Source organism: Pleurodeles waltl, chromosome 11, assembly GCF_031143425.1.
Source record: "Pleurodeles waltl isolate 20211129_DDA chromosome 11, aPleWal1.hap1.20221129, whole genome shotgun sequence".
Taxonomy (NCBI): Eukaryota; Metazoa; Chordata; class Amphibia; order Caudata; family Salamandridae; genus Pleurodeles; species Pleurodeles waltl.
Genome location: NC_090450.1, coordinates 354,148,981 through 354,169,108, shown reverse-complemented (window position 1 = coordinate 354,169,108; position 20,128 = coordinate 354,148,981). Strand labels below are relative to the sequence as shown.

At 44.7% G+C, this 20,128-nt stretch overlaps 1 protein-coding gene across 2 annotated transcripts in view; it reads left to right on the top strand.

Moving 5' to 3' along the window:
* Positions 1-17,933, top strand: part of CROCC2 (ciliary rootlet coiled-coil, rootletin family member 2) — an 878,259-nt gene extending 860,326 nt beyond the window's left edge. For both annotated transcript variants that reach the window (XM_069213663.1, XM_069213664.1), the window contains one exon: positions 10,416-17,933. In XM_069213663.1, the coding sequence (XP_069069764.1) occupies positions 10,416-10,499 (84 nt within the window). In that variant the 3' untranslated portion in view covers positions 10,500-17,933. The remainder of the gene's footprint in view (positions 1-10,415) is intronic.
* The last annotated feature ends 2,195 nt before the right edge of the window (positions 17,934-20,128 follow it).

Below are 20,128 nucleotides of genomic sequence, written 5' to 3'. Positions count from 1 at the left end.
CCCTCCGAGGTCTGCTCTCAGCCATTCAAATGCTAACTATCCTTTGAGGAAGAACTGGACATGCCAGCTCTACCAAGCAACGTAAGAAATTGGGCAAGTTTCCTAGCCCTAAGCCTTTCATACACCCAACACCTCACAACCCTCACCTTCCTGCTTCTCCAGGGTCCCCCCTTTCCCTTACACTTCAGGGGTCACCTTACTCTGACACAGGAGGTCAAGGATTGGGGGGACAGGGTTGTGACTCCTACGATAAAAATCCACTGAGGGACACAGACCCGTTACGTGTACCCTGCCCTCCCCTCCGGATGACTCTGCGTCCTTCCAAGAACTTTTCAGTGGGGCTGCCTCCTTCCATAAGGTGGCTCTCCATACTGAACCTTCTGGGGAGGACTTTCCTTTTGAAACGCTTTCCTCCACCCACCGTTCCACCCAAAACCTCCCCATGCTGAAGGGAATGCTGCTCCATACCTCATACATTTTTCAAGACTCTGTCTGTGCTAGGGTCATTACACCCAGGGTGGACAAGAAATATAAGATCTCCCTGACTGACCCTATTTACATTTGTGGCCAGCTCCCATCTGATTTTCACTACCGCCCATAAAAAGGCCAGCTCACAGCTACCTGGTGAGGCCCCTCCAACAGACAAGGAGAGCAAATGTATAGACGCTGCAGGTAAAAGGTGGGACACAATTAGCCAATCATTGGTGTAATGCTAACTCTGTTGGGCTGCTCAAGATATGACTGCGCCCACTGGGACTAGATAGAGGAGCTCCTCCAACGTCTCTGAGAGAAGCACATGAAAGGAGGCTGAGATTGTCTCTGAGAAGAAAGAGATCTCCATCACCATTATCCATTGCACATTAGATGCTGCAGATACTGCTGCCAGGAAGATTAACTCCAGCGTTCTCTTGTGGAGGCACACCTGGCTCCGTATGTCCGGCTTCAAAACAGAAGTCAAAAAGAACTTGCTTACAATGGCATTTGATAGTCCACATCTATTCAGGCCACAGGTGTACCAGACACTAGAAAACAAAGTAAAAAGATACAGAGACAGCAAATACTATCAGCACACTTCAAACACTTGTTCCTCATGGCTCCTTCTTTCACTTGCTCTACTATGGTGGCTCGAAGGCCCCAGATTCCTTTACATCCTATCAGCTTCCACAGGCCTAGCAGTCCTCTCCCAGAGGAGACTCTGAGGAATCCTTCAGAGGCAACAATTCAAAAGGCAGAGGTAAGGGGGGCTACCCCAAAGAAGCTGCCATCATTACCAAACCCTAACTTGCCCACCCAGCCCCCAATTCCCCTGCTATACAGGACCTGCCGGGGGCACCTTCAGAGGTTCTTACCATATGGCAAAACATCACCTCTGACCAGAGGGTGTTGGATATTATCATGGTTATTGTCTGGAGCTCACATCCATGCCTCCCCACATTCCACCCTGCAAACAGACTCTTCCCTGAACATCAAAAGCTACTCAGGATTTGGTCCAGTTGCCTCTTCTCAAAAGGGTTTTGAAGCTATCCCCCATCATCAACAGGGCACAGGAGTATACTCTCTGTACTTCCTGACTCCCAAAAAGGACGGTTCCCTCAGACCCTTTCTGGACCTCAGGCACCTAAATAAATACATTCTCTCAGAACACTTCCACATGGTTACTCTTCAAGATGTCATCCTGCTTCTGCAGGCAACTTCATGACCGTTCTAGACCTAAACAATGCCTATTTCCACATAACAATTCATCCAGCGCATTGCTAGTGTCTCAAGTTTGTAGTGAGTGAAAAGCATTACTAGTTCAAAGTGCTCCCTTTCGGGGTCACCACTGCACCTCAGGTGTTTACTAAGTGCCTCGTGGTGGTGGCTGCTCAACTATGCAGAGAGGGCATCCATGTCTTCCCCGACCTGGATGACTGGCTGATCAACAGCATCACCTGCCAGCAATGCTGCAAACATACATAAATCATGATAAACGTCTTAAACAAATTATGGTTTACCATCTATGCCACAAAATCTGATCTACAGCCACTCTGGATCTAACCCTACCTGGGGACAGTTTTCAACTCAGAGGTTGGCATGGACTATCCAAACCCTGCCAGGATCCAGTCCTGTCAGGCACTGATCCCTCTTTTCCAACCAGACCACTAGGTTATGGTCAGGACAGCCATGCGCCTCCTCAGCATGATGACCTTCCGATTTGCCATAGTGCCCAATGCCAGGCTACACATGCATAATTTACAGGCATTCCTAATCCAACAATGGTCTCAAGCAGAGATCATCTAATGTTGATCCAGTGTTGATCAGCCACCGCACTTGTCACTCGCTGCAGTGGTAGAACACCAACAACCTGTTGCAGGGGTGGCCTTTCCTAGTCCCAGTTCTGCAGAGGACTGTTACATTGGACGCCACCCTTACTGGATGTAGTGTGCACTTCCACAACCTGACTGTCCAAGACTAATGGGAGCACAAACACCAGGGCCTCCACATCAGTTAATTGGAACTCCTAGCTGTTCACCTAACACTGCAGGCTTTCCTACCAATCCTGACAGGAACATTTGTTGTAGTCTAGACAGACCGTATGATAGCTATGTATTATCTTCAGGAACATTGTGTCATCTGTTCTTCCCAGCTCCCACAGCTAGCCTAGAACATTTGGCTGTGGGCTCTACATCACAAAACCCATCTACTGGCAGAGTACCTTCAGGTTATGGACAACAACTTTGCCAACCTCCTTAGGATGCAGCAACAAGTCCACCAGTGGAAGCTTCATCTGCAAGTCCTCTGTCAGTATTTGCATCATTGGGGCTTCCCAGAGATAGACATCTTCGCCACAGCAGAAAACACCAAATGCCCAAACTTTGCCTCTGTGATCTTACACCCGCAATCCAACAGCAATGCACTATGGATGAGTTGGTCAGGGATATTTTCCCACACTTTTCCACCTCTCCCACTACTTCCATTGTGGTTTGGAGGCTTCAGCAGATGTCTCTGACCCTCATCCAGATGGCTCCTACATTAGCCTGCTAGCCCTGGTTCATGACTCTAATATACTGTCTCTGGTACCACATGAGAGACTCCCCAACAGACCGGACCTTCTGAAGCAGAACAAGGAGGCAATCAAGTACCCAGACCCAGGTTTCCAAACCTTGCCATCTGGCCCCTCAGGTCCTCGAAGTTAGATACCTTAATCTCCCACCTATATGCATGAGCATTCTCAAGGGAGCATCCATATCTACCACCCATGCCTGCTATGCGGCCAAGTGGAAGAGGTTTTTGTACTACTGTCACCCAAAACACATTGAGCCTTTAACACCCACAGTACAGAACATTGCCTGCTACCTGCTTCACTTGCAGGTTTGCTTATTGGCCTTCACCTCCATATGGCTAACCCTGGCTGCTGTGGCTGCCTATCTTTAGAACAGACAACACCTCTCTTGCTTCAGAATTCCAGTTATTAAGGCTTTCATGGAGGGTCTCAAGAGTCATTCCCCCTCTGGTCCCACCGGCCCCGACATGAAACATCAGTATTCTGCTGGTAAGGCTCATGGGTCCACCATTTGAGCCCTTCCATTCCTGCCTCAGATCCTTTCCAGAAAGGTGGCATTTTTGGTGGCTATCACTTCACTCAAGCATGTAAGTGAGCTACAGTCACTAATCTTAAAAGAACCTTTATTCCAAGTACATAGAGATAAGGTTGTGCTTCGCACTAACCCCACATTCTTCCCAAAGGTGGTCTCCCAGTTCCACCCTAATCCTTTGAACTCCCTGTCTTCTTCCCACAACCTGACTTAATTGCGGAATGGGCTGTCCATGGAAATGAGCCCTTGTACTGTATTCACAGAACTAAACCATTTAGAAGTGTACAGCAACTCTTTGTTGCTTTCTCCAAACCCCATAAAGGCCCTGTCTAAATCAAGTATTGCCAGATGGCTTGTGAGATGCATCCAGACATAGTTTGATAAATACAAGAAGACCTTACCCATTCCTCTTAGAGCCCACTATACTCATAAAAAGGAGCCTTAATGGCTTTCCTGGGGGACATTCCTATAGCTGACCTGTGGAAAACAGCTACCTGATCCACATGACACTTTTACAAATCATTTCTACGTGGATGTGCTACCCGCAAAAAAAGCCAATGTTGTTTAGGCAATATTACATGCACCTTTTCAATCTACTGCAACACCTACATACTAGACATCTCTTTTGTGAAGACTGCCTTACAGTCAATACACAGCATGTGTATCTATAGCCACACATGGTTTGAATGGAACATGTGACTTACCGTAGAAGCCTCTGTGTTTGCACACAGTGCTGTAGATTCACATGTGCCCACCCTCCTTCAGGGGCACCTGTGGCCATTTAGGTGTCTCCTACTATCTCTTTCTCTTTTTTGCTGACATCTCCCAATACATTACTTTGCTTCACTGTCCATTCTCACCCGCCATGAGGGGAAACATTCTAAAAATGGATTTCAGCACTATGCACATTGCCAACAAGAGGAGGAGTCACAGTAGCCTGTGATATGAAAGACTTCTTTGAAGAAAAGCAACTTACACACATCCGGGCCCAACACTAGATGGCAAGAGTATACGTGGCGACCTGGGGACTACCCCTCCCTGTGGCAAAGTGTGAAAAAACAGCCCTAGGGACCACCAGCCTGCAAGGCCATTCTCACTGGAGGGGGCCCGCGGCCCCCCTCATAGAGCCACTGATGCCCTTGGAACTGCCACCCCCTAGGGCCGACTCCTACTGTGTCCCAGGGGTGCCCACTTCAGGTTTAAAGAAATAATATGAAAGCACATAAAAGGCTAGAAAAAAAGTTTAAAAAAAATAATTAACAGGTCACAGGGCTTCACACTGAGCTATGGAGGTTTGAGTCCAGCTGGACTCATTTCCATTTTTTTTTTTTATAAAAAAGACAAATTATTATATTTTTGAAAAAAACAAATAATTTTTTTTATTTCAAATTGGAGATGAATAGCTCATTCTAAGTATATCAGACATCAAAGCCCCATCTCTGTCCCATTCTCTCTCTCTCTCTCTTTCAATCAATTTTCCCACTCACACACCCGACTTACACTTATGCGCACCTACTCAGACCCACTCACTCACGCACCAACTCACAGACCCACCCAGACCCTCATGCACTTTCACAGCCCCAGTCAGACCCTCATGTACACACTCAGACCGACTCAAGACAGCTACGCGCTCACACACTCATTCAGACCGTCACACACCCACTGACACCCTGATGAACCCACTCGCAGACCCACGCACACCCTCTAAAACACCGTATGCACCCTCACACCGACACTGACAGCCACTCTTACCCCCAGATACAGCCTCTCACACCTATTTTGACACCCACAGAAATTGCGGCTAACTTCTGACGTCCATGTGCAAAAGGCCGTGCACAACATCGGATTGGGTAGTTAGGGGGGATGGCCCCAGGAACTGGCTGCAGGCAAGCCCTTGCTGGCAACCTCTACTGCACAGGGAAGAAGGCAGTGCACGGTGAAAGATTGGGTGATTATAGGGGGTTAGCCTCAGGTGGTTGGATTCATGTATAGCAATTAAAATTACTATATGTAGAAAATATATATATATATATATATATATATATATATTCACTAAAAAAACAAAGGTTACAGGGACGTTATAGTTAGGTTTGAATTTACTCATACAAAACCATAGAAATTCAGCAATTATAGTTCAAGTAACTAAAACTCACACTTTAAGGTAACTATAACTTGGGCCTTTGCCATGCATACCTAATTACTCTACATATTATATCATTGATGACATATTCTATGCCATCTTTCATCCTCTTGATGCAACATTTGCAATAAACTTATTGATGAGACAATTGTGCATGGCGAAGGCGTGAGTTAGTTACCTTAGGACGCAAGTTTTAGTTACTTGAAAGAACTCTAACTAGAACTGCTGAATTTCTATGGTTTTGTACGAGTACATTCAAAACCTAACTATAACTTCCCTGTAACCTTTGTTTTTTCAGTGAAAATTCATATATATATATATATCTCCAATATAATGGCATTTCACAGTAGGTGTAATCCCAAACGTCGTTTCCCTCAGGCAGAGGCTAGATGGTGGGCCATTTTTTGCATCCAGTGGATAAAGTAGCTCCACATGCCTTGGTATATTTTGCAACAGGTGCAGGACCTGAAAGGCTGCTGTAGCCTTAGGGGAGAATTTGTCTGAGCAAGCCATAAAGTAAGGCATATTCATTGTTATTTGCAGAATGACAGTGGGCTGGCCCGAGCAGGCCCTACATGTGGTAAATCTCCTCCCATCCTGAATTCTTTTGAGCCACACTTGGGTGTTGATAAGAGGCTTTTGTCCCCTGCAGCAGGCCACAGTGATTGGGCAGAAAAGCTGCAGGTGTCTGCTGCCAGTGGTGTCGGATTCAGATTGGGAGTTTCATTCCAGTGCTGTTCTGTGGGTGGCTCAAAAACAATGGAAGAGAGACAAACACACTAAGAAAGCCAGACATTGTTAATACATTTAAAACATACCTTAATAGAAATGGCTAAAAGGAAAACACATTTTTTCATTTGTTGCTGTAAAAAAACAAAAACAACAAAACTCATTCTCCATCCTTACCATTTTGGGGTAAAAGACCAGAGGCAGGGGAGTGATAGAGAAAGAAAAGGACATAGATACAAAAGGAAGTGAGAGACAGGAATAGGGGCAGGAAGACCCTTAGAGGGGGAGAGGAGAGATTAAACAGAAAAACAATTGAGGGAGAGAAGATAAGGAAAGATGGGAGGGAAGAAAATAATTCTTAATAAGGAGATGGCGAGCAAGATAAAAAATGAAGAGAGGAAGAGACTAAGGAATAGATGAAGTAAGGAAAGACTGATTGGAGAAGTTAGAATGAGAGGTTGGTGAAGAGAGAGTGAAGGATGGGGATCAATAAGGAAGAGAAAGGAGATTACATAGAGAGAAAAAGAGTGAACAATGAAGGATGATGTAAAGGATGTCCGAGGTTTAATGGTCAGTTAGAATAAGCAAAGTATGATTTATTCTCTCTTTCTTTCTCTCTTTCTTTCTCTTTCTCTCTCTCTCTCTCTTTTGCTTTCTTTCTTTCTCTCTTTCTCTCTCTGTCTCTCTTTCTTTCTCTCTCTCTTTCTCCCCCACCTTAGTTCTGACGGTACAGCTGGCTATGGCTTGATTTAAAAAAAATGGTTGGGTGCCTACAGAACGTGCCAAATCTATTGTAGAACCCACCAGTGCAACTTTATTTAAGAAAGGGGTAGTACGGTAAAATGAATACCACGAGTGAATTCTCACCTGGTTTTAACACTCCCCCTGAAAAACTGTGAATTTCCCATTACCACCCAACTCTAAATCAGGCTCTTAGTCTGCCCACTATTAAAGGTAGAACAAGATCCCTTCACTTCCCTGAATCACCATTGGAATAATGCAGAACTCAAGGCATTTGCAGGAACAGCAGTCAATTGAATTTCTATGGGGAATGCTGGTCTTCTGGAAATGTCTAGGTTTGCTAAAGCAAGTAGTTGCTGTTGCCAGGCAATAACTAAAACAAAGTGGATATAACAATAGGTGTAGTACAAGACACAAAGGATTTCAGTTGCTGGGTGGAATTAAGTATAACACAAAAACAACTGATGTAAGGGAGAATTTCCAAGACCAAAAAGTGAACTGTAGAAAAAGAATGAAGAAAGCTTACATTTGAGACAGAGGAGTGGGAAATGGTCTATAGACAGAGGGAAAGGAAATCACAGAGGGAAATAGGGCAGGATGAGAGAAATAGGGATCATAAAATAGACTAAGGGGGGGAGAGGAAGAGAGACAGGAAAAGATTGAAAACGAGGGGGGGTAAAAGATTAGAACGTAGAATGATAAAGGGGGAGAATAAAATGGGGGAAGGGGAATGAGAACAAGGCTGATGGAGGCAGGCACATATAGAATGAAAAGTTGGTGTGAAAAATGGAAGGACACATGGAAACAGAAAATCCAAAAGATGCAATAGGTGAGAGTGAAGGTGAAATTAAGTAAAGAAAGGAGAAGCCTGTTTGTGAACTAAAAAAATGGGCATCAGATAAAATATAGAAATTGAAGGAAAGGCTGCAGTTGAAGTGATTTCCTGTAGCATGCCAAGTAGGTTCAGGTCATGGCTCTTCCCACAACATAAAAATATTCAAGGACCAAGATGTCTTACACAACAGAGCAGAAGGAACAACATGAGAATTATAAGATTTGGAGAACCTTATGGTTTACACTGCTTTCAAAGATCTGAAGAGTACCCTGAGGTTTCTAGGCAAGAGTGAATAGGAACTGCTGGGCTTGAGGGTTAACAGGGACATTGGGAGATAAGAAGAAGAAGAGCTGGAATCTAAAGGCACCTCCAGAGTGAGATGAAGCCTTGGGAACCGAGCCTGAGCAGGATCATCAGGGGACCGACAAGTGCAAGTGGGCCTAAGGGTCCTGGTACGTGGGTAGCTTAGAGGGCAACTGACAGACATCGGATTCTTGAGGATAAACAGAAGCCTCCAGACTGTAATATGAATGTGAAACTCTGGGGTCATGTTGGTCAGTGAAAAGTGAGGATCCCTAAGGCTTACCAGGAATTTAAAAACCTGACCGGTAATTCAGAGTTCCCAGGGTGAGCTGGGGCTTGGGGAATCTAAGAGTGAGTAATGGATTCAGGGACCAGACAGTGAGAAGATTTATTGATCTGAGGGTATGCATTAGAAGACTTGTGAATGAGCTACAATGGAATAATGGCGTTTTCAGTCTTGGATAATGCAGCCGGCACTAGAACCTTTAAAAAGTTTCAGTTACCACAAATTTCTCCCCAAATTAACCCAATAAAAATAACTATGCATAGTAATAGTGCCTGCCTGTCGTCAATTCATGTTTTCAGTACCCAAATCCATCCCTTACTTCACTTCCGTTTGGCCCATGCAATGTGGGCCAAGATTTACTAAGGCTTCACGCCATTGATAGCAAAGTGCAGAGCAGCGAATGGTATTTACTATCCAAAAGAAAAGGTGTTTTGTTCTAGAAAGATTTATTTTCACAGTGCTAAAAACAACTTGTGCCGCTTTGTATCAAGGGGGCGTTACTGGGGCCTATTGCAGGGCTGCCCCCTCCCTTGTGGTGAAGGAGAATCGCCCTACTGCTGAAAGACAGCAGAAAGCAGAGAAATAAAATGATAATAAAAGGATTTTCTTATAATTTTATATTTCCACTTTAGTCCGCCGAGTCTAGGGCAGGACCATCCTCTGCGCCAGCGGGTGGAGGAGGAGTAGTAGTCAGTGCACTGTAAGTGTGCTTGTTGGTTTGGACGGCCATCTTAGGTCGGCCAAACCAACATGCACACTCTCCATCTGAGCTGTGTTGCAAAGGTGGGTTGTGAATCAGTGCAGGCTCCCAGTCCCTAACTGAACGTCATTTCAGCCCACTCAGGCCAGTACCAACGCTTCTCTCATGCCAGGTAACAGCATGAGAGAAGTGTCTGGATTGGGTGGGGAGGGGAGTGAGCAAAGAAGCACTGAGGCAGCAGGAGCAGAGGAACATGGAGGGCCGGCAGCGGCAGGTAATTCTTTTTAATATTATTTTTTAATCACCTCCCCAACCTCCCTCCCTGCGCTGCCTCACCAAGCCCCACTGGCAGCAGCCACCACTGGCCCGTTGGTCTTCCTACACAAAGCCCATTCTACTGAGATGGCCTGACTAAGTGTCAAAAGTAATGCCTAATTGAAGAAGATACAAACAAGGGAAAATGTGCTCACTTCTCCGCAAAAAAACGAAGCTTTGCGTGTGTGCTGCAGTGCACAGACCTCAGCCACTGTGTTAAAAAACTTCTGAATTCGTTATGGAAATACATGCCTTCTGTACATGTCCTGTGCCATGATGTGAGGGTTTCTGTTGTACAAGATAGCCTTGTTTGAGCACCAGCAGGCGAATTTCAGTAGGTATGCCGCTGTGCAGGGTATGCCCCTTGCACAATGCAGCAGATTTAAATGTTGTGCTTGGAAAAAAGGCAGTAAATCCGGGCCTTGGTGGTTTACAAGAAAGATGTGAGTATCCACCTTTGGCTTGGGAGTGCAGGTCTCAATATAAAAAAAGATAAAGGGTGCTGTTGCGACTTGCAAATAATGTCATTTTTAACACTGGAAGGACATACCTCATGGAGCTGACCTGCAGCGTTGGCCACTGTAAAGAACCTCTCCCCTTAAAGCCCTTAAGTGTCTGCACTGAATAGATTGCTCTTGTACAACTGCTCTGAATGAAAGTTCTAACATTGAGTTTGTGTGGTTCAGACTCTGGTACAAGAAGACTTTGCACTTGCACATTTTTCATTGATTGAACATCAATACAAGGCCTAATGTGTATTGTTTTGTACATCTGCTATTTTTTTTCCATAGGTGATCACTCTGAAGGAGCAACTGGACCAGGAGATGAGACAGAGGCAGTCGCATAGCAGCCAGACCCTACGAAATGGAATGTAGCAAGCTGCCTGCTCTTCTTTGATCTTTAACTAGAGACAACGCCAATTTGATCCTCTGACTAAACTGTGAAGATCCAACTGACCGTATCTACTGACTATCTTTGGAAAGCATGGCCATGTCTGTACTCACTGACAACACCTGACTGACATCTGTATCTGTAGACACAACTGTGAAGTCTTGCCTGATATCTGTTTTGCATTGTAAGGGGAACGGTCCATTGAAGGCTAGGGGATGGAGGAAACACTAGTGGTTGGGTGATTCATATATTCTAAACATAAAGCCATCTCTTATCTAGCAGATTCCACTTCCCCAAAACACACAGTATTATTGTGCCATGACTACGCATACCACTCTTTCCTGGGGCTTGGTTATTCGGTTATTGAATGCCTATTTATCTACGTGTCACTCATTCACACATCGGCAATCTAGAGGAAACGAAAGGTTAACTTTGCACATCAGTTCGTGTTACTCTTTATCCTGCAATCCATATACCAACCTTCCATTAAGTCTCCTTTGTGTTGTTTATTTCAGACATACAATTTAGCTGTGTTCTGTGAACTAAGACGTTTGCACTACTTACTGCTTGGGATTTGCTATATAGCAGCGTGCAGGAGTTAACAGACTCCGTTCCACCCTCACTTCACACATGCCATATACTGCTGGTCCTAAGGACTAGCTTCCCATTTCACTTTTGAGAGAGGGATGTGTGTTATTATTGGTGAACTGATTTTCCTGTCACATTCCTACTGAAATACCTTCCACTACACGATTCAGCCACGTAAATCCTACTTTTTGAGGGCTGTGATATCTGCTTTTTTACATTTAACAGCAAGGCAGGATGGTTGCTAGGATTAGGCACTCATCTTTCTCTTTCCACTGATAACGCAACATAGGGCTGTCATCTGAGATCATAAACTCATGTCCTAGCCCCCTTTACAATCATATTTCAGGGCTGCAGCCTCTTCTAGCATTAAACATTGCACGCAAAGGGAAACAATGTCTCTCGGGATTAGATTGGTAGAAATAGACCAGGTGCTAATTTACTAAACCCTGCGTCATGAACTGTGATCCGAGGTTCTCCACTTCCACGTTTTGTGATCATGGACGAATGAACACATTTCCCCTTGTGTCGACTTTATTGTGCAAAACTCGGGAACAGTATAAAACATGTTACATTGACATTTAGACAATCTTATCCTTAGTGTTGAAAATTGCCGTCTTTGTATGTGATACTTTGAAGAAAAATGTCAACTAACTAGAAGTGCAAAATACTCTGTCCGTGCAGCCTCTCTAGATGGTCGGTTCAGTGTCTGCCAGGAGACTGTTTGGTTCCCGATTTGAGTTTTATAAACGATCTCTTTCATTCTTTTAATCTTCGTATTAGACAAATATCACTTTAGCAAGCACACAAACCACTAAGCCTATTTATTTTATTCATAGGCACTCACTTCCCCTCTCCACGAAACTGACCGCATCCAGGCGTTTCTATCTGTGTGCCCGCCTTTGGCTACTTTGTCCCTGGTTGGCTCACGAGTCACATATCCAATCGTACAACAGGGACAGATTTCCCAGATCCTCCCATGCAGCCTTTCCAGCTGTCTCCAGCCAGCTCCCTGCGGGAGCCTGAGGGAAAGGTCTCCAGAACAATATGTTCTTGTTAACAGGGCTGGTTCTATTATTTGTGGAGCCTCGGGCTGCACAGCAACCTGCGAGAGGGCCCTCTAAGTTTTCACATCACAGGAAGTGACAACCAGGGCCGGCTCGCATTTTTGCGACCGGTGTCATCTCACAGGGGAGGCGTGGGGGCACCTTGTTGCAAATATATTATGGTTTTAAAAGCACCTGCTGCCCGCCCCTTGCCTTCACCAATTTTCAGGCAACAATAAAAATGTCAAGATAACTCCGGTGATTGTTCTTCCGTAAGAAAGATGAAGTTGAAATGGATTTTCTGGCATGTTGAAGCAGCTTTGCAAGAAACTACTTACCTAGTGTGGAGATCACTAAAACGGTTACAATATAAACAATTATCCTAATAAAATGAGTACTTATGTTTTCAAGCTGTTTTAAACAGGAATACATTACTTTAATCAAACTGGGTGAAAAAGCTACGCTTAGGTAGTTCCAAAAATGACATGACTACTCAGATGTTCACTAATTGTTTCCAGATTAGTGCATGAGTAAAAGTCCAGATCAGATTGTCCCAGCTATAAAGCGGGACTTTAAGTGACTTCCTATTCCTCCAGTCACACGAGTGAAGTTCAAGACAAGGCATCTTGTTTTCAGCGGGCATGGAGGGGTCAACATAAATTATACATGCTGGATCGGGTAGTCACACGAGTGAAGTTCAAGATAAGGCATCTTGTTTTCAGCGGGCATGGAGGGGTCAACATAAATGATACATGATGGATTGGGTGAGTGACCTGCAATTGCTGCAGCAAACAACCGAAAGCAAGATTGAACATGTCATACACAGAAGAGATGTCTAACACATTGGCAGGCAGAAGTACTAAAGGATGGATCACACCTGCATGCTGAGCACCCAAACACAGGGATTACTTATTAAGCACTGCAAAGAGATTAATTAAATTAAAGATTACAGAATAGATGGCTAAAAAAGGGACAACAATTTCTGGCCAGGGAAATAAAGACTGCCAAAAGCTATACTAGAAGCTAAAAAGATACCTTAAATCATCAAAAAATAGGGGCATAGGGCCAGATGTAGCAAAGGGTTTTTCCCATTCTTTGTCAGTGGGGAAATGTGTTCGTACATATGACCCTTAGTGTAGTAAACTCTGTGCAGTTTAAAGCTACATGGAAAGGAAATGTAGCAATGTGAAATAGGTGGGTTGTGGATGGTGGTGCTTGACTTGCAAAATAAAACTAAAGTAATACCAGAGACTTACAATTTTACAAATTTTAAGTCACATGTACCTAACATCTAAAAAGGTACTTGTGAAATTGCAAAGGGACCAGAACTATTGTGCATGCCCTCAGGTAAATTCATTTGATCTTGGTTAAGGAGATATTTGAATGCAAGACTATTTCAAAAACCTACAAGTAACTCCAGTCACTAGGCTCCCTAACCAAACACTTTTGGTCTTCTAATCTCCTGTGGCAAATCACCAGCATTGAATCTACTGACTTACCCGCATAGGTTTAGTGGTTGGCAGATCACTCCATGTGCACTGAAGTACTTTATGGAATACCCCTCTCACTCCACAGCTGTCCTCCTGCCACGTAGCCCTCTTCTTGTGTACACTCCCCCTTCTTCTCTTCTCCTGAGGCCAATGCTAACTGTGCTTCTGAAAGGCAGCAGTTTCCCTGGGCTTCACTGTCACTTCCAGAGGTTTCAGATTATTTGTTGTGGGTAGAGGCACACATAATACTGTTTGCCTAGGTTGGTCATTGTCATTTTGCACATGACTATAAACCAGCTGGCTTTGTCAGCATACTCAGACTGACTCTGTGTACACCAACCCTAAGGCTGCAGCAATCTTTTGAGTTGTGCAACACCAGCTCAGCCAGCCTAAGCAAGGAGCCCAGTTTATTCACATTAATGAAAAAACTCATCCTACTAGCTGACCCAGCGATAGGCAGAGATGTCAGAAGATGTTGAGAAGGTTTGAGCCTGCAGAAGGATTTTTGACCAGTGGAACGGCCACAGCTTGTTTAGATGTTTTTTTTTGTTTTAGATTTTTTTTTTTACTTTGATAGGAACCAATGATGAGGCAAGCAAGGTATTGCAAGGGAGGTCAGGGCAGCAGCTATGATCTTTAGATCGCTGGTCAAGACATTGGCAGGAAATGGTCCCACTAGGAGGAAGATTTACTAGAAAGGTCAAGAGAAGTAATAAAGTACCCAGAGAGCAGGCTGAAATTCAGCAGACACAATGAGAATGTTTCACAATCTCCAGCTTTTATGAAGTGTGGCCATGCTTCTCAAAATTAAGACCAATGCTTTACAGACTTCAGCAGATGGTTCAAACGGTTCAAAGACATTTTTACCTCCCGCCTCTTACTCTTTTGCTCATTTTACCCACTTACATCCAGCTCTTCCCTCCACGCTCCACCTTTCACCACATCTCATCTCTTGCGCAGCGTATTACCTAATCTGGCTGGTTCAGTCCCCTCTTGCATCCACTTCATGCCTGCATTATCTCTTGTTCACCTGTCATTTTTCTGCAAGCGTCTTACCTTCACCCTCTAATTCTGCCACTCTTACATACACCTTTCCCCTCAATTCTCTCTCTACTTTTTTCCTCCTCTTTCTGCCTTGCCTGTCAGTCTCTTGCTAGTATTGCCCCTTTGGCATCCAGGTGTTCCTCCGAAGCTGCACTCCAACTCTCCGGACAGATTTTTATCTTCACTTCTGGTTCTGCGCCTATCCCTTTCCTATGTCCTCTTTCATTTTACCTTCTCTTACTGGTTCTGTCCCTTTTACATGTACTTCTCCCTTCCTCCTTTCTGTCTTAGCTTCTCTGCTGAGTCTGTCCCTCTTACATTGACTTCTACCTCCCTGATCTACTCTTCATCGCTCTCCAAGCCTGAAACTTTCTGTTGCAGGTTCTGCCCATCTAAGATCTAATCCACCTTCTACTTCCTGTCTCCCTGTGCCTGCCAAACTCTTACCATTTCTTGATGGTTCCACTCTTCCATCCACATCTCACCACTGTCGTTTTTCTCTCTCTCCACTCTGCTTATTGAGGAGTTAGCTACTCTTATATCCATGCCTCCTACCCATGCTCTACCCATGACCACTGACCTCTGGCCCAGCTTCTTAACTTTATCACTGGTTCTGTCTCATTTATGTCCACCTCTCCATTCCATCCTTCTGAAGCCGATATATTTTCTCAATGATTCTCTCCTTCCTACACCCAATCAGTCCCCTCCATGCTCTACTCTTCTTCTCATCTCTCGCCAGACTCGACCTTATCTCATGGATTCTGTCCTTCTTACATCTCCCAGCTTTGTTGCTTTTCTTACTGGTTCTGTCCCTCTTATATCCACCTTTCTCTTCCATGCTCCACACTTCACCTCATCTCTCCCACTGCCTTTTACATTACTCACTGATTCTGTCATTCTATTCTCTCTCCATTTCCTTTTTCTCAATCCCCTCCGCATACGTTCTCCTGCTGGCTCTGCTTCTCTCAAATCTACATCTCCCATCCAGTAAGGCCCTTCACCTCTCATCTCTCTATTCAGTTTCCTACCTTTTTTGCTGGTCTGTCCCCCTTTATATCCACCTCTTCCCTTTTACTCCCCCATCGCCTACATTGTCCCACTGTTATTGCTTCTCTTGCATCCACCTCTCCTTTCCATGTTCTACATTACCTTTCATTCTTCCCACAGTCTTTTACCTTTCTCAATAATTCTGCCTCATTCCATCCATATCTCACCTCCATGCTGTCTTTACCCAACCTCTACTATTCATTCGCTGGTTCTAACCCTCTAACTACCACCTCTCCTCTGCCTTTCTCCCTCAGCTTCTTATGAACTCCTGGTAGTCCTGCCCTGTTAAATCCAACTCTGCCTCTTAAGTTATTTTGACATTTCTGCCTCTTATATCTAGATCTCTATCCATGTGCCAGTTTTCTCTTTTCATTTTTACCTCCCACCTCAACTTTTTTTTTTTTTTTTTTACATCCTCATTGCTTCCCATTGCGCTACTCTTCACCACTCTTCTCTCTCTTGACTTACCTTGTTTTAGCTGTTTTCTTTCTTTACATCCACCTTCCCCCTTCCACCCTCCAACTCTCCTCTTCAAAAGGTTTTTACATTTTTGCATGGATTCTGCCCCTCACTCCTGTCTTTTGCATGCCATTATAGATGGGCAAGCCACTGAAATGTGGAGCCTGAGGCCCGGCTCTGCTCAGCTCACATCTGCTTGGACCCTCAAACTCAAAATCAGCTGAGCTCTCACAGGAGGTGATGTGGCCCAGTGGCCACAGCTGCCCACCATGCATCATGGCGGTCAGTCTCGAGCCCCAGCCTCAGCTTTGCATCCCGTGAATCTAGTTATATCTCTCTGCTGGAAAATAAAACAAATATAGTCTGTGTGTTGTGAAGTGCTCTTAGGTCCGTGGGCAAGGTTTGTGCTATGTACAACTGAGGACCTTGTCTATCATCCATGCTCTAGTCAAATCCTCCAAGAGTTAAAGATGAAGCATTAAGCTTTACTGCCATAAACAGATCTTTCTAGTGGCTGAATTGCACAGTACGAAACTGGAAAATCTAGGGTTACTCCCGGCTTCCCTGCGTGACCAAACTGTGATCCTAAGCAAACGCTTTGTTTCACTGACATCCATTTTGTTCAGTATCACACATCAGAGCACTTTGAAATAGGTGCTTCAAAGGCATGGCCTGTACAGAAACCCCATGTGCTTGATGTAATAGACTATCATTTTGCTGCTTGTTTGATAACAGTCTGGCCCACATATAAGGTAAACATGAACCCTGAGGTGCCTCACAGGGGCACTGAAATTATGGGATTTTGCAGTAGTGGCCTTTTCCACCCAATTATGAATTTGCTACTTCTGCCACATAATCCGTCATCTGCTGCATAATCTGCAGGTTTTAACAAAAAACATTTTTTTGTTTCTAACTCAAATGGATCAAAAGTTACTAAAAACAACATTTGTTGCAACACAGTGGAAAGCCCTTTGTAAAGGCTGACTGGTTATCTTTCTGTTGCTACTGTTGTATTTGGGTGTCGGATTGGAATTAATGAAATGAGACATTTGCCCAGATAGTATTAATGTATAAAAATAACAAAATAATGAGGTAATACTATCACAAAATGTGCCCCACAAGGGCACATAATCTGCATTTTTCATGTTGCATATTTTGGTAAACCAGGCCACGTAATTTGGCCTTCCAGTGTTGTACCATTCCAGTAGCCCTGCACTTAGTTCACTAATACCATTCTCATCAGGGCATGGACAGGAATATTTCTAAGTTCACGTTTAAAAACTCACACTTTTACTAAATTAATCTTTTATTTAACCACATGTTATTTGCATTTCTTAACATCACATATAGGTGTGTTACATCTGTATCAAATTACACACACAGTAGCAGTATTCCCACCCTTTGACCATTGTTAACATGATGTAACATCAGCAGGCATCCTTGGTTCAGTCTTTACAAACAAGAAAACCAACAGCAGATAACAAGTAATTGGTGGTATCAACGTATTTAGTATCATAGCCATCATTTATATAAAATCTTTTCCATCTCAGGCATGTGCTTTTCTCACTGGGGCCTGACACACTGAAACATCAGTAGGTACCACTGTAAAGTTACATAGGAATACCAGGGTATTCAAGAGGGGAGTGTTGTCAGCTAGTCAGGAGAAGATGGGGGTAGCAATTACCTTAAGGCATGGGGGTCGGTGGGGTCCATAAAAAGGAGAGGGAAGGGATGAGGTAGAACTGGCTTGGAAGTAAGAGAAGGGAGGAAGGGGTGGGATGGGGAGCCTCTACATTTTAAACTCACATTGGGACATGTCTGCTCAAATGTGAAAGCAAGTGCTAGCCACCCAGCTCTGTGTATATTTGCAAGTCGATTAACAGTACCTCCCAGACTGCTGCTATGGGGTATTTGGGCAATCCATCAGCCTCCTCTCGCCTTAGCGCCACTGTCTCTGCCCGTCCCTACTTAAGCATCACCATACAAGAGTGGGTTATGCCTGGTAATGTCTGGCCTTTCCAATGCATGGCTACGAGTTTGCGAGCTGTCAACATTGCAAAATCAATTAATTGGTTTGAGGCTCTTGCAGTTTCCGAGTGCTTAAACAGTCCTAACAATGAGCCCTCCATCGTGCACACATCCACGTGGCCAGTCATCTCTGCTAACATAGTGCTTATACCCACTGCCCATAGTGTTGTGGCCTCTTGGCAGTCCCGAAACATATGCAACATGTCAGCTCCTGTTTGTTGGAATGCAGGACAACTGGCGGATGACCCAAACTTTCAGAAAAGTATTACTGGGGTGAGGTAGGCCCTGTGTAAGATATGCTGAATGTACTGGAACTTAGCGTTCTGCATCAGCTTCCTAGGATATGTAAGCATTTTTTCCCCACTCATTCTCTGTCAGGACTCTTCCAATGTCCCCCTCGCATTTCCTACGAACCGCAGCCAATGGATAGTGTGTGGTGTGTGCAAGAGAGTGAACAAAACAGGTAATAAACCTATGGCCACCACCCATTATATAGAGCATGTGTATCAGGTGATGCTGATCTGGCTCAGTGTCTGATGCCCCAGAGTCTCTACAGTGTAGCCAGTAAATTTCCATATGCCAAGAAATGACCTGTCGGGAAGCTCATGCTCCACCTGTAATCAATCATACGGCAAGAGTGCACCCTCCTAAAACAGAGCACTCAGAGTACCCGCCCCGCTGCCTTCTAGGCCCCACCCCACCTAACATGTCACTCAATGAAGTGATAGATCTCAGTGGAATTTCAGGTGAGTAATAAGAGATTTGCTGCATGAGTAACAAACTGCAATTAAAACATTAATATGCAACCTGCAGTGGCCCTTTAGCATCATTTGGGAGCGGGCATATGGGAGGAAGGTCTGTTGGACCACACATTTTGCTCGGATTGCCCTGGCGAGACCCAGTTCCTCTGTGAGTTGCCTTGCCAACCAGCACCCGGGCCACTGCAGCTTTGCTGCCAAATAATAATGCTCGACGTTTGGGCCCCCAAGCTCCCTTTGTCCATGGGCGACTGTAGTTTATGGAAAGCAACTCAACGCCCTTGTTCCAAATGCAACTCCCCAATGCTGAGTGCAAAGTGTGGACCTGGGGGCACGAACCAGGAGATTATGAAAAAAGTATAGTAACCGGGGGGCATCACCATCTTAGATAAAGACCTTCTACTCTGTACCATGAGTGGCAGGGTGCTCTAAAATGCCATTTAGGCAGAAAGCAATGCTATGGGTCTCCTAAGATTGCCATTGACTAAGTCCCTATCCTCATGATAGATATTTATACCAAGATAGCGGAACATCCCACCATGAAGGATGAGAATCCACAAGGAAATGCTGCTGGGCACAATCCCGATGCAGAGAAAACAAATAGGATTTGGTCCAATTTACCCCAGGCCAGAAGTGGCACAGAATTCTTGTAGTATAGCCTGGACACTCGCTATACCTTCTGGGATGTCTTGATTAGCACCTCATCTGCGTATAGTGAGACGAGTTTCCCCACACAGAGGGATGCCCCAAGCCTGCTCCTGCCTCAGTTAAAGGCTCCATTGCTAGAGCAAATAGCAATGGGAACAGCGAACAGCCTTGCTCACCTAGAAAGGAGGGGATATACATTGGCCAATTTTCACCTGTGCTGTGGGTTCAACATACAGGAGACTGATTAGCCCAGAAAGCAGTCAAATGAGAGTAAGCCTAATCCACTGTATCAAAATCTTTCTCCAAAACTAGCACCAAATATGCAGCAATTAGCCATTGGGATAAAGAGCGCTCCATTACCCTGTGCAGGCAGCGTATATTTAAAGTGGTAAACCTCCCAGGCACTATTCCATTCTGGTCCGGGACTATGAAGCGTGGCATATGCTCATAAAGCCGGCCTGCATTAACCTTTCTCAGATCTTATAATCAGACCCCAGTATGGACAGTG